This window comes from Amblyraja radiata, chromosome 7, assembly GCF_010909765.2.
Source record: "Amblyraja radiata isolate CabotCenter1 chromosome 7, sAmbRad1.1.pri, whole genome shotgun sequence".
In the NCBI taxonomy this organism is placed as follows: domain Eukaryota; kingdom Metazoa; phylum Chordata; class Chondrichthyes; order Rajiformes; family Rajidae; genus Amblyraja; species Amblyraja radiata.
Window position 1 is genome coordinate 53,288,591 of NC_045962.1, and position 17,767 is coordinate 53,306,357.

A 17,767-nucleotide genomic window follows, 5' to 3' on the forward strand; every position below is an offset into this window, starting at 1 on the left:
CCCTGCTCTTTCTTACTATATATTGTCCAATAAAGACAAGTATCCGATATGCCAACGTAACTGCCTTATGATCTGCGTACTACTCTGCAACTACCACTGTGGAAGCATATCCTTGCATTGCATTTGAGGTGGGATAATTTTTACCCCCTTACAATCTGATAAATTATCCTTTGCAATATGTGGACAGTTTGGGCTGGAGAGAGCTTCATGTATTTCAACTGTATGAATATTAATTGTGATGAGGCAGGGTGTTCCTTGTCAATGACTCCACAGATGGGATAGTCATTGCTCAGTAGGAAGAATTCACATGGTGATGCCTCACTTGAACTGCAAAGCACATTTGCCCTTTAGAGGGCCTCGTTACACTGCAAAATGCAGCACCGAATCCTTGACAAACATTTGTTATTGTGGATTTCCTGTCTTCTAAGTTGCACATTATGAATTTTATTAGCGTCTGTAGTGTCGTGAAGCATTTGCAAGCCCGAGGGTTTGCAAAGCATCTTGTTGCTGGGCCTTTGACAATAACTTCACTCTGACAGAAAGAGTAACGGCACGCCCCGTAAGTACAGTGAAAAATGGAGCGGAACGGAGAGGACATTGGTTACTGGAATGTGCAAATTCGTGAGACCGGCTGTTGCTGCAGGCCTGCCTTAAACAGGCACAATACAACTAACCATAACTTTCAACGTGCCCAGATGCCTCAGAGAGAGAATTAATAGCAATAAACTATGAGAGCTTGTACACAATAACTGAGGCATGGGTGAGGAGAAGGAGTTTAATACACGGTTTAAAGGTGCAAAGAGAAACAATAGACACTGGAAGGATTTAAGGATTGAACTCTGGTAGCCAGCATTGCAACAGAGAAGGCAAAGTAGAGAAGCCTGGAGTTTCCGACATAACACCATAGTTTCTGACTTGTAACTCCAGGTTTCTCTACTTTGCCATTTCTGCAGTTTCACTGGCTACCAGAGCTGCATCCTTAAACCCTTCGAGTGTCCATATTTTTCCCTTGCACCTGTTAAACCGCATATTAAATCCCTTCTCTTCACCCACGCCTCAGTTATTGTGTACAAGCTCTCATAATTCATTGCTATTAATGCTCTCTGAGGCATCTGGGCAAGTTTGAAGATTATGGTTAGTTGCATTGTGTCTATTTAAAGCAGGCCTGCAGCAACAGCCGGTCTCATGTGTTTGCACATTCCAGTAACTAATGTCCTCTCCGTTCCACTCCAAGGAAATCAATTTTCACTGTGCTTAAGGTGGTGGGGGGGGGGGGGGGTCTCTTTCTATCAGTGAAGTTCCCAGAATCACTGGGAATCTTGTGCATTCTCCTGGTGACGAGGTTATAATGAATGACTATGGATCCATGTGGAGTACAGTGGAACATCAAATCTCAGTAAATAGAATTGGACCAATGTGGAAAAGGTTAAAACCCAGAAAATAACACCAAGGTCCTCCCCAAGATTGACAAATGGGCCAGGGGCAGCAGTCAACTGTTGACAACCTTATTTCCTCTTTCTCACAACTCAGAACAATCTCTTGCTCTACTGGCCATCTCTTATCAGGTACCTCCTTCCCTCAGGGTACCCTGTGGCCCTGTCACTTCCTCAGACAGCAGACATATGTCGTCGCCCACGCCCTCTGTCTCGCTCAACTCGTTCAACAGCTTCTCCTTCAACGCCACTCGCTTATTCCAGAGAAAAGATGTCACAATGGAAACAAGCATGTGCCCAGGCAAATCCCTCACAGCTCACTGGATATGTTGAAAGCTTGAAGCTGTCGTTTTAAGCACCCCTGAAGGCCTACTTGGAAAGACTGTTTATTTTTTCTCCCATGCCCAGAATAAACAGCAATTATATAGAATTTATATTTTGGTTTCAGAATTTTGGGAACGTAACTTCCCGAACTATGCATGCAGACTACTGACAATCCAGTTGGTCTGTGGGTTGTGGTGGCCAATAACTTGACAAGAATGAAAAAGGAGCAGGCAATAATAAACAGCACAATTATAGGTATTACTGGCAACCAGACCATAATAGTGCAAAGTACACAGAGCACTCTAAATCAAGTCCATTGTAGATCGTTGTTGAGGTAGGGTTGTGCAGCGTGGCTCAAGAGCCTGATGGGTGATGGGAAGAAATGACTCGAACCTGGAGGTCATGATTCTCAGGCTTCTGTACCTTCTTCCCAATAGTAGCAAGAAGATGAAAGCATGATCATGGTGATATGCATCCTTTATGATACTGGCTGCCTTTTTTGAGGAGGAGTATTCTATAGATCCCTTCGTTTGAGGGGAGGGGGGGTCCATGATGGACTGGGCAATGTCCACCACTTTCCATAGAATCCATAATTCCTGGGCATTCGAGTAACTGAACTAGGCCGTGATGCAACCAGTCACTATGCTCTCTACTGTACACTCGTAGAGGTATGATGGAGTATTCAGCGACATCCTCAATCTTCTGAGGAAGTAGAGGCATTGATGAGCTTTTTTTGTGATTGCGATAATAAGTTGGAGATGCCCAGAGATAATGTATGCGCAGCTGTTGACTCTCTGCACTGCCGTCCAGTCGATGAAGACAGGTTCATGGATTCTTGGCTTTCTCTTCCTGATGTCAACAATCAGTTCTTTGAGCTTTGTTAACTAAAGAGCAAGATTGTTGTTCTGACACGAGTCAATCAGATTATCAATCGCCCTTGTGCACTTTGACCCGTTACTCACCCAACAATGGTATCATAGCAGTCAGGGTATAGAGAGTAGCGGACTGAGAACACAGCTGTGGGGTGCCCCTGTGCTGATACTCAGAGGAGGAAGTGTCAAAGCTGTCAGAGACAACAATTGTGAACAGTCACTATTACACTTCTCTTCCTCATTTAGAAATCCGATAATGCATCAGGGCCATTGGTAAACATTAAAGTAAGGCACATTAGCACCAGACATCCAGGTTCTATCCTGACTTTGGATGTGATTTGTATGGAGTTGCAGGTTCTCCTCGTGCCCAGGTGGATTTCCTCCAGTGCTATTGTTTCCTCCCAAATCCCAAAGGACACGGAGACATTGGTCTCTGTAAAACTGTTCCTAATGTGTAGGGAGTGGATGAGAAAGCAGGATAACAGCAGAAAGCAGAACTAGTGTGATGGGATGATCACTGATCAGCGTGGACCTGGTGGGTCAATGGACCTGTTTCTATGCTGTATCTCTACATTAAGCTAAACCTGCCCAAATGTCTCTATGCATTCACCCTATCTAATCTCTTCATGATTTTATAAGATCGCTCCATAGCTTCCTGCGCTCCAAGGAATAAAGTCCTAGCATGCCCACATCTCACAGGCTTTCGGATCCAAGTACAGTCTCGTAAATCTTCTCTGTGATCTTTCCAGCTAAATGTCACTACTCCTACAGCAGGATGAGTAAAACGGAACAAAATATTCCAAGATAGATAAAAATGCTGGCGAAACTCAGCGGGTGAGGCAGCATCTATGGAGCGAATTAATAGGTGACGTTTCTGGTCGAGATCCTTCTTCAGACTGATGTAGGGGTGGTGGGGGCAGGAAGAAGAAAGGAAGAGGCGGAGACAGTGGGCGAGCTGGGAAGGGGAGGGGAAAGAGGGAGAAAGCAAGGACTACCTGAAATTGGAGAAGTCAATGTTCATACCGCTGGGGTGTAAACTACCTAAGCGAAATATGAGGTGCTGCTCCTCCAATTTACGGTGGGACTCACTCTGGCCATGGAGGAGGCCCATGACAGAAAGGTCAGATTCGGAATGGGAGGGGGAGTTGAAGTGCTGAGCCACCAGGAGATCAGGTTGGTTATTGCGAACTGAGTGAAGGTGTTGGGCGAAGCGATCGCCAAGCCTCCGCTTGGTCTCACCGATGTAGAGCAGCTGACACCTAGAGCAGCGGATGCAATAGATGAGGTTGGAGGAGGTGCAGGTGAACCTCTGGGAAGACTGCTTAGGTCCTTGGATGGTGTCAAGGGGGGGGGGGATTAAGTGACAAGTGTAGCATTTCCTGCAGTTGCAAGGGAAAGTACCAGGGGAGGGGGTGGTTTGGGTGGGAAGGGACGAATTTACCAGGGAGTTACGGAGGGAGCTGGCTCTGCGGAAAGGTCTCCAACGTCACATATTCCTTTTCTTCATAGATGCCGCCTCACCCGCTGAGTATCTCCAGCATTTTTATTTACCTTCGATTTTTCCAGATCTGCAGTTCCTTCTTAAACAAATATACCAACTGTGACCTTGTACAATTGCAACAATGTCCCAACTGCAACAATGTCCCAACTGCTATACTCAATTCCATGACCGATGAAGACCAGCATGGCAAAACGGCAGCCCACATACCTGTGGCATCACTTGCAGTGAACTATGTACTAGTACTCTAAGATATATAGGATATATAGGTTCTTTATTGTCATTATAACATGTAAATATGTACAACAAAATTAAAAATGCCAACCTGTCAGTGCACCATTCATACATTATCTAAAAGCTAACGATACGTAAAAGAGAAATATCTGAAATTAAAATAAATAACATGAAAAAACCAAGCATAAACACACAACCATACATTCTTCTGTCGATTGCACAATCCCTTTGGTATGTAGCGCACCTGCGCTCATTTGGTGGCTATATTAAGTGTAGTTATTGCTGTGGGATAAAAACTGTTTTTGAGTCTGTTTGTCCTTGTCCTCATTGATCTGTACCGTCTGCCTGACGGCAACAGTTCAAACAGGGAGTGTCCGGGGTGGGAAATGTCCTTTATAATGTTCTGGGATTTCTTGAGACAGTGGGAACTGTGTAGGTCCTCCAAGGTGAGGAGAGGGCAGCCGACAATCTTCTGGGCGTTGTCAATAGCCCTCTGGAGCGCTTTCCTCTTAGCCGCTGTGCAGCTGGTGTACCACATGCATACACAGTATGTTAGGATGCTCTCTATGGAGCACCGATAAAAGGACAGCAGCAGTCTCTGGGTAATGTTGTTCTTCCTGAGCACCCTCAGGAAGTGCAGTCTCTGCTGGACCTTTTTCAGCAGCGCAGAGGTGTTCACGCTCCATGTCAGGTCCTCCTCAATGTGGATTCCCAGGAAGCGGAAATCCGCCACCCTCTCCACACAGTCCCCTCTGATGATTAATGGTGTAATGTCCGTTTTCTTCTTCCTGTAGTCTATTATGAGCTCCTTGGTCTTTGAGGTGTTGAGGAGCAGGTTATTCTCTCCACACCACTGTCAGCTGTTCCACCTCATCCCTGTAGGCGTACTCATCCCCCCAGAGATGAGCCCCACCACCGTGGTGTCATCCGCGAATTTGACAATGGTGTTACTGTGGTGGGCGGGGGTGCAGTCATATGTGTAGATGGTGTAAAGCAGGGGGCTCAGCACGCAGTCTCTGTTCCTCTGTTCTGCAACACTTGCCAGGACCATACCATTCACTGTGAAGGTCTGCCCAGGTTTGATTTCACAAAATGCAACACATGACACTTATCTGGATTAAGCTTCATTTGCCATTCCTCAGCCGATTTGTGGTAGTGACCACAATACGATAAGATTTAACGTAAAATTTGAAAGGGAGAAGGTATTACAGTTGAGCAAAGGGGACTACAGAGGCATGAGGGAGGAGCTGGCAAAGATTAACTGGAAAGGGGCTTTAGTAGGAATGATGGTAGAGCAGCAATGGCAGGAATGTCTGCAGATGATTCAGAAGATGCAGGATCATTTCATTCCATAGAGGAGGAAAGATTCCAGGGGGAGAATAAGACGGCCATGGCTGACAAAGGAGTACAAGGACAACATAAAACCAAAATAGAAGGCATATAACATTGCCAAGATTAGTGGGAAGCCAGAGGATTGGGATGTTTTTAAAGAACTAAAATGTAACTAAAAGGACAATACGGAGAGAAATGACGAAGTACGAATGTAAGCTAGCCAATAATATAAAAGAGGTAAAGGGAAATCAAGAAATGTCAGAGGAATTGAATAACTTTTTTGCATCAGTCTTCACAGTGGAAGACACCGGTAGTGTGCCTTCAATCCTGGAGAGTCAGGGGGTGGAAGTTAGTGGAGTGGCGATTACTAAGGTGAAGGTGCTGGGAAAACTGAAAGGTCTGAGGTTGGATAAGTCATCTGGACTACATTCCAGGGCTCCGAAGGAGGTGGCCTCCAGGGAGAGAATAAGACGACCATGGCTGACAATGGTCTGAAATTGTGGAGGCATCAGTTGTGATAATTATAGAATCACTAGTTAGGAATGGCTCCTGAAGATTGGAAAATTGCGAATATCACCCGCTGCACAAGAAGGGAGCAAAGCAGAAGAGCAGAAACTGTAGGCCGGTTAGCCTGACTTTGGTGGCTGGTAAGATTTTAGAGTCAATTAAAGGATGAGGTTACGCAGTACTTAGAAGTTCACATAAAATAGGCCAAAAGTCAGCATGGTTTTGAGAAGGGAAGATCTTGCCTGACGAATCTGCTGGAGTTCTTTGAGGAAGTTAATAGCAGGACAAACAGAGGGGAGGCTGTAGATATTGTTTACCTAGATTTTCAGGCCTTCGATAAGGTGCCGCACGTCAGGCTGCTAGGGAAGATGAGACCCCATGGTATTAAAGAGAAGATACTAGCATGGATAGCAGGATGTGAGAAGGCAAAGAGGTGCATAAAAGTCACTTTTTCAGGTTGGCTGCCAGTGACTAATGGAGTTTCGCAAGGGTCGTTGCTGGGGCTGCTTCTCTTCACGTTGTATATTAACGATTTGATAAGCGGATTGAAGGCTTTGTGGCCAAGTTTGCAGATGATGCAAACATAGGTGGAGGGGCAGGTAATGTAGAGGAAGCAAGGACTCTGCAGAAGGACTTGGACAGGTTAGGAGAGTGGGCAGAGAAGTGGCAGATGAAATTCAGTATAGCAAAGTGGGGAGTCACGCAGTTTGGTACAGTTTGGCGTAGGTTATTTTCGAAGTGAAGATAGAAACCAGAAATCGGAGGTGCAAAGGGACTTGGAAAGTGCAGGACTCCCAAAAAGTGAATTTGCAAGTCGAATCGGTAGTAAGGAAGGCAAATTCAAGAGGACTGGAATACAAAAAAGGAGAAGCAATGCTGAGGCTCTACAAGGTGCTGGTCAGGCCGCTTTTGGAGTACTGTGCGCAATTGGGACCCCATATCTGAGGAAGGATGCTCTGGCTCTGGAGAGGGTTCAGAGGAGGTTTACAAGAATGGTTCCAGGAATGAGTGGGTTAGCATATGAGCGTTGGCCCCATAGCAGAAGTGTCCATGTCGCGGGGCTGGAAACTGGAAGTAACCTGAGCTAATTCTGCTACCACCCATCATCTATTGCGACAAGTGATGGCTTCCACTGACTGTCGTCGGAAGCTTGCATCCTTTTCAGGACGGACGATAACAGCGAGGTCACCATTTGTAACAAGATGGATACGAAAAGAAGAAGACATGAGCGTTTAACCTCAGAAGGGTTTCGGCCCGAAACGTCGCCTATTTCCTTCGCTCCATAGATGCTGCTGCACCCGCTGAGTTTCCCCAGCAATTTTGTGTACCTTCGATATTCCAGCATCTGCAGTTCCCTTTTGAACACTTTGTCTACTCCACTGCGATATCTCTTCAAGGTATGCCTACTTTGAAGAAGTTCTCCTCCTCTCTCCGGAGACAGTTTCACAACCTCCTCTCTAACTGCACACCTTCTGTGATCCCCCCTGCCCTCGAGAAGGGTTTCGGCCCGAAACGTCGCCTATTTCCTTCGCTCCATAGATGCTGCTGCACCCGCTGAGTTTCCCCAGCAATTTTGTGTACCTTTGAGCGTTTAACAACACTGGGCCTCTACTCGTTGGAGTTTAGAAGTTTGAGGGGGACCTCATTGAAACTTACAAAATAATGAAAGGCATAGAATGGATGTGGAAAGGATGTTTCCACTGGTGTGAGAGTCTAGCACCAGAGGTCATAGCCTCAAAATTAAAGGACGCTCTTTTAGAAAGGAGGTGAGGATGAATTTCTTTAGTCAGAGGGTAGTTAATCGATGGAATTCTTTGCCACAGAGGGCTGTGGAGTCCAAGTCAGTGGATATATTTAAGGCAGTGAAAGACAAATTCTTGATTAGAACGGGTGTCAAGTATTATGGGGAGAAGGCAGGCAATGCAATTAGAAACATAGAAAATAGGTGCAGGAGTAGGCCATTCGGCCCTTCGAGTCTGCACCACTATTCAATATGATCATGGCTGATCATCCAACTCAGTATCCTGTACCTGCCTTCTCTCCATACCCCCTGATCCCTTTAGCCACAAGGGCCACATCTAACTCCCTCTTAAATATAGCCAATGAACTGGCCTCAACTACCTTCTGTGGCAGAGAATTCCAGAGATTCTGTGCCACAGAAGGTGTGAAAAATGTTTTTCTCATCTCGGTCCTAAAAGATGTCCCCCTTATCCTTAAACTGTGACCCCTTGTTCTGGACTTCCCCAACATCGGGAACAATCTTCCTGCATCTAGCCTGTCCAACCCCTTAAGAATTTTGTAAGTTTCTATAAGATCCCCCCTCAATCTTCTAAATTCTAGCGAGTACAAGCCAAGTCTATCCAGTCTTTCTTCATATGAAAGTCCTGACATCCCAGGAATCAGTCTGGTGAACCTTCTCTGTACTCCCTCTATGGCAAGAATGTCTTTTCTCAGATTAGGAGACCAAAACTGTACGCAATACTCCAGGTGCTTGACCCACTGAGTTACTCGAGCATTTTGTGTCTATCATCAATCTATGCTCCAATGTGGCAAGAAAAGTAAAGCAAAGGTTTAATTGCTAAAGCTGACGCTATCCCAGTCCCCACCCCTCACCCCACATCTAGGACATTATATGAGCTAAGCAGCAGGGCCAATGCAACACTGAATACCAAAAGGTTTCTGTGTAAGCACTTGACACAGTTGGCTGCAGGCTTATTAAAAACAGAACTTATTACAAATCAACAGCAGGTGCATCAATATCTGTAATAAGCAAAAGCTGGATTCATGTCTCAGGTGTAAAACCTAGGAGAATCCAGAAAGTATAGTAGAGCTCTCAGATTATCAGATCTTCATCAACATCTTTACACACAGCAGAGTGAACTTTTCAGAGACAATGTTAGAAATATCATTAATAGCAGGTTTTCTGCCCCGATTAAGTGTTACTTCTGTACTCACCGCTGTCTGAGTAAATGGAAGGAAACGTTACTTTGCTCCAGCCACGGACCCTTCTTCCATCTCAATAGCCCGATATCTTCCACAATCTGCAAGTACAGAAGTCGTACTTTGGTTAGATACAGCATATTTTAACCTCATAGAGGTAAAAAGTGAGGTTTGGTTAGAGGAGGGAGCTTCAATTAAAAAGCAATGCCTTAAGGGCCTGTCCCACTTACGTGTCCTTGGCATGCAAAATACGCAACCTCGTGGTCGCGTTGAGCCGCGACGGTCCCGCGAAGGCCGCGCGCAATTTCATGCGTACACACAGCCGTCTGGAGCGCGTGACGTCATTTGAAGATGGACACAAAGCTGGAGTAACTCAGCGAGACCGGCAGCATCTCTGGAGAAGCAATGGGTGACGTTTCGGGTTGAGACTTCCGCCTGAAAAGGGTCTTGACTCAGATTAGGAGACCAAAACTGTACGCAATACTCCAGGTGCTTGACCCACTGAGTTACTCGAGCATTTTGTGTCTATCATCAATCTATGCTCCAATGTGGCAAGAAAAGTAAAGCAAAGGTTTAATTGCTAAAGCTGACGGTCTTGACCCGGAACGTCACCCATTGCTTTTCTCCAGAGATGCTGCCGGTCCCGCTGAGTTACTCCTGCATTTTGTATCCATCTTCAATTTTCTTGGCCCCACTCTGGGAGTAGAAGTGGAGGCGGATCCGGACCGCAATGGCCGTGAGCCCCAGGCCGAGCTCGGCGATCGTTTGCCTACTTCTGCTGCTATTGGAGGTGAGACACTGCGTCGCGCCAGGGTCTTGGGCCTGTCCCACTTTGGCCGTCAGTTACGCACCAGGCCGTTGGCACGCAAAGATTTCGTTTGCTACAAAAATTTCGGAACCCCGCGCGATGTCGCGCACAACTACATACCCCTCCGTGCTTCTCAGTGGGACCGGCCCCGCGCGGCCATACAATGCCCGTGCGCCTCAACACGACCACGAGGTCGCGTAATTTGCGTGCCAAGGACACGTAAGTGGGACAGGCCCTTAAGGCAAAAACACAAAACCCTGCTTCAATACTTCAGCTTGATGCAACAGTAACTTGCAATTATAAAGCAACTTTTAACATTGAACGGCATGCTAGGAAGCTTCACATGAGTATTATCTGGTAAAACCTGACACCAAGCCATATTAAGGAGGTTGGAGACGCAAGCAACTGCAGATTCTGGAATCTTCAGCAAAACGCCAATTGCCAGAGGAACTCAGCAGGTCAAGCAACATCTGTTGAGAGAACGGACTGTGTTTCAGGTCTGAAGAAGGGCCCCAACCCGATACGCTATCTGTCCATTTCCTCCACAGATGCTGGCTGACCTGCTGAGTTCATTCAAGATTTGTACAGCGCAGCTGAGTACGTCGTCCCAGCACGGTGCATCAGCGCTCATACTAGCAAGCTAAACGCCATCCTCAACGACACCATGCGGATCATCACCGGCTGCCTACGTCCTACTCCGACGGATCTTCTGCCGGTGCTCGCAGGTATCGCACCCGCCAAGCTTATCGGAGAATACTTCACCCACAGGCTGGTGTGCAAGGCCCCATCGGACGCCAAACATTCTTTGCACCACCTCGTCCAGGACTCACAGCAACTGGGACCTCAACACCTACCATCTAGTCGTCCCTTCTCCCGTCACACAATGACCCTCTGTGGCTCCGGTTTCAACACACTAGGAGCATGGAGAACCTGCTGGGAACAGACTTCGCGACCTCCTCAATTCACTGTGGCACCGAACACCACAGCCCCACCCGGCTCGGACTTGCCCCGCAAAGAGTGGGTCGCCCTGAACCGGCTCCGTACAGGGGTCGGCCGGTTCATCGCCAACATGCAACGCTGGGGGCTGCGTTCATCAGCAGCCTGCATGTGTGGAGCAGACCAGCAAACAGCGCAGCACGTCATTTTTGACTGCACTGTCCTCCGCCCCCCCTGGTGGAGGGGTAGACCTCACGGCCCTCGACCACAGCACATTGAACTGGCTACAGCGCCTGGAGGGCGTTATATAACCTCTGCTGCCTCAAACACATGAAGATGATTGAGTTTTGTTCATGCTAAGAAGGTAGTTGGCCAAAGATATTTTTAGAAAAGAGAGACAAAGAGATTTAGGCAGGGATTATCAAAGCCCAAGAGTCCAAACAACAAGGCACAACCATGAAATGGTGAAGCGATTTAAAAAAAAGTTCAGTGGTAGTGGTTCACAGGTTCAAAGAGGTTCATGCAGTTAGTAACTTAATTTATCCCTCAATTGACAACACCCAACTGATTTGTTGGCCATTCATCAATACTTTTGTTGTGGTATTTGATGGTGCATAAATTGCATTGTATGCCAGCACTATAAAAATAACCAGTTTGTCATGGAGAACCTTTGAGTGGCTGGATGTTGTAAAATGCATTATAAAAACACAATGCTTTTCAGTCTTGTATCATATTTTCTCAGCTTGTATGCATGCTTCTTTGTGATAATTGCACAAAATAATGGAAAAATAACATAGCAGATAAGTCATATCATTTTCAATGCTGCCGGAGTGTGAGAGAAATGGATCAAGAACAGCTCAGCTTGACTCATTCATGCTCTGCTGCAACTCAGATGGAAACATATGTACATCTAGTAATGCAAAGAATAAGGAGTTCGTAAGTTCATAAGTAATAGGGGCAGAACTAGGCCGTTCGACCCATCGAGTACAATCATGGCTGATCTATCTTTGCCTCTCAACCCCATTCTCCTGCTTTCTCCCCATAACCTTTTGACACCCTTACTAATCAAGAATCTGTTCATCTCTGCCTTAAAAATACCCAATGGCTTGGCCTCCACGGTTGTCTGTGGCAATGAATTCCACAGATTCACTCTGACTAAATAAATTCCTCCTCATCTTTTTAACGGGATGTCCTTTTATTCTCTTTAGTCCTATACTTTCCCACTAGTGGAATGCTCGAAATCTTACCGAGCTAGCCACTTCTTAAAAAAGTCAATTCCTTGATCTGACCTATATTAGAAATGGCACATTCATGGTGGGTGTGCAACTTGCCATTATAAGACTTCTGCAATTGTCCATCAAATAAAAGCAACACACTAAGCAACTAATCCAAAGAGTGCGTTTGGAACCTCGAAGTATACTTGCAAGTTCATTTAACAGCTTTGGTATTAACCCATTCGCCAAAGGAACTCGAGAGCATCCAGCAGCATCTAGGTGCAACAGTGGTTGCCTGATCCACTGACATCCGACATCAGATTGTTTGTTGCTCCAAATTTCAGCCTCTGCAGTCTTGACCATGTTAATTGGGCATTACAAGCGCTGATTCAAACAAACTGTTTATTTTCCACTGAATTAAATTGCTTAGGCTGGCCACACACTGAACAAGTGATGTTCTTCACACTAGCCCTAGTTACAGGTTCATAAAAAAAGGTTTAATATCCAAGTCTAATCACAAGTTATAATGTTCTTAGAGATTGAATGGATTCATCAGTCTTGGGGATATTTTAAAGTCAAACTGGCTTGCTAAACATTTAGACAGGATGCAAGATCACTCTTCTACTGCAGAATTTGGGCAATTCTTACATTGTGTGGTCCAAAGACGGGGTTGAATGGAGGAGAACTAAAGTGCTCACTAACAGCTTGCAGATGATATCGGAGCTGGCTACTACTCCAAACAATGAAGTACAGCATTTGAGATCATGCACTTCATGGCCTGGCTCTGCTTAAAAGTGGATCTGTCAACACTCTGGATTCAGAATGGAAACTATGATATCTGCTCTACGCTTAACACGCAAACCTTCACAGAAAGGTTTCCCAAACGAGCAGTTGACAGCACGAGCATTCAATGGGATGGAAAGAAATTCTATCTTTAAAATGCTGGTGCAGTTTAAACTGAAGCATATTATAGAAAAAGAGTACGATAGACAGTAGAAAACAAGAAATAAAAATACTGTTCTACTTGTATTTCAAACATTTTAATAGGTCACTGGTGTTAGAGTTCTATCAATAGCATGGCACTTTAGGTGTAAACGCAGTGGCGAGCAATAGTGCATATTTCGAGAAATCTACACATGTACTTTATTTTCTGATCTCGATCCTTGTGCAAATCTCTTGAATGATGAAATTAAATTTCCAATTTCAACAATTGTAAAGGTTGAACACAAATGAGCTTGGCCAATGCTGGCAGAGTTTTTAAGATGGGCCTCCAATTCCAAACTGAAACAAAACTGACTGCTTCATTTGCAGGGCTTATTCTTGGCTGACGAGAAACATGACAGCATCACAATGACATAACGGAAGGGCTCGCTGCTGAGGCTGGTATCAAGCTCTGAGCATGAGGGACCTTTACACTGCACCTGGTCTATGCTGAAACAAATAAGCGACTGGATGTCAGTCAGTGCTGACATTTCAACTATGCAATATTAACAACAAAATTTAAATCTAAAATGAAATCCATTTTACAAAACTCACTAGGAAGGATACCATAAATTATTATAGGATTTTTCTCCCTCCAGTTTCAAAATACAAATCCTTACACAACCATACTTGCACAATCCATTTACTACTGCTGAAGTAATGTATCCTTAATTGTTTGCGAAAGAGGTCAAAAAGTGCACAGGGTGGACCATTTCCCTTGTATTGTGATAATAAATTTAATATTCAAACTTTTTTGGTCAGGGCTTTAGCAATGTCAAATTCACTTAAAATTAAAAAACAGGGTTGGAGCGGTTTTTGCTGCTATTTATTCTGGCAGGGGGTGGTTTTAGCATTGTAAAGTATACCACTGAAGTTGTTCCTTGGGTAAATGCCACATCCAGATCAAACAAGCAGAAACGCTATGCTAAGAGCATTTTGTTTTTATGCTAACTAACATAAACCATGACAAAAAGTACAGCTTAATAACTTTGATACAGGAATTTAAAAAATGTCAACATTGAATTTGTTGAAGATTAATAACAAACTTATGAAACTGTCATATTACAGTATACTGAGTCATATTACAGTATACATATTATAGATCCGTATGTGAAGAAGGGTTCCAACCTGAAATGCCGTCTGTCTATTTCCTTATGCAGATGCTGCCTGACCCACTGAGTTCCTCCAACACTTCGTCTTTTGTTCTATTATCATAAGATCATGTGAGAGGAACAGAATTAGGCCATTCGGCCCATCAAGTATACTCCGCCATTCAATCATGGCTGATCTATCTCTCCCTCCGAACCCCATTCTCCTGCCTTCTCCCCATAACCTCTGACACCCATACTAATCAAGAATCTATCTATCTATGCCTTAAAAATATCTACTGATGGCCTCCATAGCTTTCTGTGGGAAAGAATTCCACAGATTCACCACCCTCTGACTAAAGAGATTCCTCCTCATTTCCTTCCTGAAAGAACGTCCTTTAATTCTGAGGCTATGGCCTCTAGTCCTAGACTCTACACTTGTGGAAACCTCCTCTGGACCCTCTCCAGCGCCAGCACATCCTTCCTCAGATATGGTGCCCAAAATTGCTCACAATATTGTAAATGCGGCCTGACCAGCACCTTATAGAGCCTCACCATTACATCCCTGATAAAATCAGCACCATCTATCAATCTTTATCCCCTGTACCCGACTCCCCAGCATCTACTCCACCACCTACCAAGGCCCCTCCTTGCAACATCTCCACTGACCTCCTTACCCCTCCTCCACACTGCTTCCTCTCCCAGTTTGACCTGGTCACCCCTATTGAAATCTCCAAACTCATCAGCTCTTCCAAACCCACTACCTGCTCCCTCGACCCTCTCCCCACTCCCCTGTTGAAGTCCTGCCTCCCCGTTCTCTGCCCCTACCTCACTAATCTCTTCAACTCCTCATTGTCCCAAAGAATTGTCCCCTCCGCTTTCAAAACTGCTGCCGTTACACCAATCTTAAAGAAACCTGGTCTTGATCCCTCCTCTCTCATTAACTACCGCCCAATCTCAAACCTCCCCTTTCTTTCAAAAACCCTGGAGCGTATCGTTGCGTCGCAACTTCATTCCCACCTCCTTGCGTATAACCTACTTGAACCCCTCCAATCTGGCTTTCGCCCCCTCCATAGCACAGAAACTGCTCTCCTCAAAGTCCTCAACGACCTCCTCACCTCTGCTGACACTGGTTCCCTCAACATCCTCATCCTCCTCGACCTGAGCGCAGCCTTCGATACAGTGAACCATAACATCCTGCTCACCAGACTCAAAGACCTCGGCATTGAAGGCTCTGCACTCAGCTGGCTCCGTTCCTACCTTTCCAACAGATCCCACTTCATCTCTCTCCACAACCACACCTCTGCTACAGCCGCAGTCACTCAAGGCGTTCCCCAAGGCTCCGTACTCGGCCCCCTCCTCTTCATCATCTACATCCTCCCCCTTTGTCAGATACTCCGTCACTTCAATCTGGACTTCCACTGTTACGCTGATGACACCCAGACTTACCTTGGCACCAAATCCCCCCACAACCTCCCCCTCTCCCATATCAACTCCTGTTTGTCAGCTATAAAAACCTGGATGCAACATAATTTCCTCAAACTCAACAGCGATAAGACAGAATTCCTCCTCATAGGCTCCAAAGCCACACTCAGCAAAATCAATAACCCCACTCTCACCATCGACGGCACCACTGTCTCCCCATCTCCCCAGGCCCGCAACCTTGGCGTGATCTTTGATTCCACCCTCTCCCTTGAGCCTCACATCCGCCATGTCATTAAAACCTCCTTCTTTCATCTCCGCAACATCGCCAAACTCAGACCCTCTCTCACTCCGCCTGCTGCTGAAAGACTCATCCATGCCTTCATCTCCTCCCGACTGGACTATTGCAACTCACTTCTCCTTGGCATCAGCTCCACCTACATCAACCGACTCCAACTGGTCCAGAACGCAGCCGCCCGACTCATCACCCACACCAAATCCTGGCATCACATCACTCCAGTCCTCAAAAAACTTCACTGGCTTCCCATCTCCCACCGGATCACCTACAAAATCCTGGTCCTCACCTACAAAGCCCTCCACCATCTGGCCCCCCCATATCTCACTGACCTCCTCTCCCCCTACCAACCCTCACGGTCCCTCAGATCCACATCAGCCGGTCTCCTCTCCATCCACAAGTCCAACCTCCGCAGTTTTGGGGACAGAGCCTTCTCCAGGGCAGCTCCCAGGCTCTGGAACTCCCTCCCCCAACTGATCCGCAATTCCGTGTCCCTCACCATCTTCCAGTCCCGCCTCAAGACCCATCTCTTCACCTCTGCCTATCCTTAGCCCCACGTCCCCGTCCCTTTTCATCTGTGCATTAATTGCCTCATACTGTGTTTTGATTTGAATTCTGTCTTTACTTTGTGTACTAGTCATGTCTCTACTATTTATTTCATTCCCCTTACATGTTTTTCCTCTACATGCTCAATTTTGGTAAGGTGTCCTTGAGACTCTTGAAAGGACACTTGAAAATAATAAAATTTATTATTATTATTATTATCCCTGTTTTTGCATACAAGCCCTCTTGAAATAAATGCTAGCATTGCATTTGCTTTCTTTACTACCGATTCGACTTGCAGATTAACGTTTTGGGAATCCTGTACCAGCACTCCCATGTTCTTTTGCTCCTCCGTTTTCTAGATTTTCTCCCTATTTAGAAAATAGTCTATGCCTTTATTCGTACTACCAAAATGTATGACTCCACACATTGCTACACTATATTCCATCTGCCACTTCTCTGCCCACTCTCCCAACCTGTCCAAGTCCTTCTGCAGAGTCGCTGCTTTCTCTACGCAACCTGTCCCTCCATCTATTTTAATATAATCCGCAAACTTAGCCACAAAGCCTTCAATCCCCTCATCCAAATCATTAATATACAACGTGAAGAGTAACAGCCCCAGCACAGAGCCTGCGGAACTCCAGTCACTGGCAGGAACCAGAAAAGGCCTCCTTTATTGCCACTCTTTGCCTTTTGCCAGCAGCCAACCTGCTATCCATTCTTGTATCTGCCCTTTGATACCATGGGCTTTATTTCTTCCTTAGCAGCCTTATCAAAGGCTTTCTGAAAGTCTAGATAAACAACATCTACTGATTCTCCTTTGTCTGTCCTGCTATTTACTTCTTCAAAGAATTCCAGTAAATTTGTCAGGCAAGACCTCCCCTTCACAAAGCCTGACTTTGGCCTATTTTATCATGAACTTCTAAGTACTCCGTAACCTCATCCTTTCTAATGGACTCTGAAGTCAGACTAACCGGTCTATAGATCCCACTATTCTGATTTGCTCCCTTCTTGTGCAGCGGGCTAATATTGGCAATTTTTTAATCACCTGGAACCACTCCTGACTCTAGTGATTCTTGAAACATCACTATCAATGCCTCCACAATCTCTAAAGCACCTCTTTCAGAACAGTGTAATCCATCCGGTCCAAGTGACTTATCCAGCTTCAGCCCTCTCAGCTTCCCAAGCACCTTCTCCCTAGTAATAGCCTCTCCACTAACTTCCACCTGGCTTGGATTTCAGGCACATTGCTGGTGTCTTCCACAGTGAAGACATGCAAAAAAGCTATTCAACTACTCTGCCATTTTTTTCCCCATTTATCACTTTGCCTGGATCATTTT

General features: G+C 45.7%; 1 protein-coding gene across 1 annotated transcript in view; it reads right to left on the reverse strand.

The window, feature by feature from the left end:
- ndufa10 (NADH:ubiquinone oxidoreductase subunit A10) overlaps window positions 1–17,767 on the reverse strand; it is an 82,629-nt gene that overhangs the window by 17,230 nt on the left and 47,632 nt on the right. Inside the window, exon 8 of the mRNA XM_033024533.1 lies at window positions 9,156–9,241. Coding sequence (XP_032880424.1) covers window positions 9,156–9,241 — 86 coding nt within the window. The remainder of the gene's footprint in view (window positions 1–9,155; window positions 9,242–17,767) is intronic.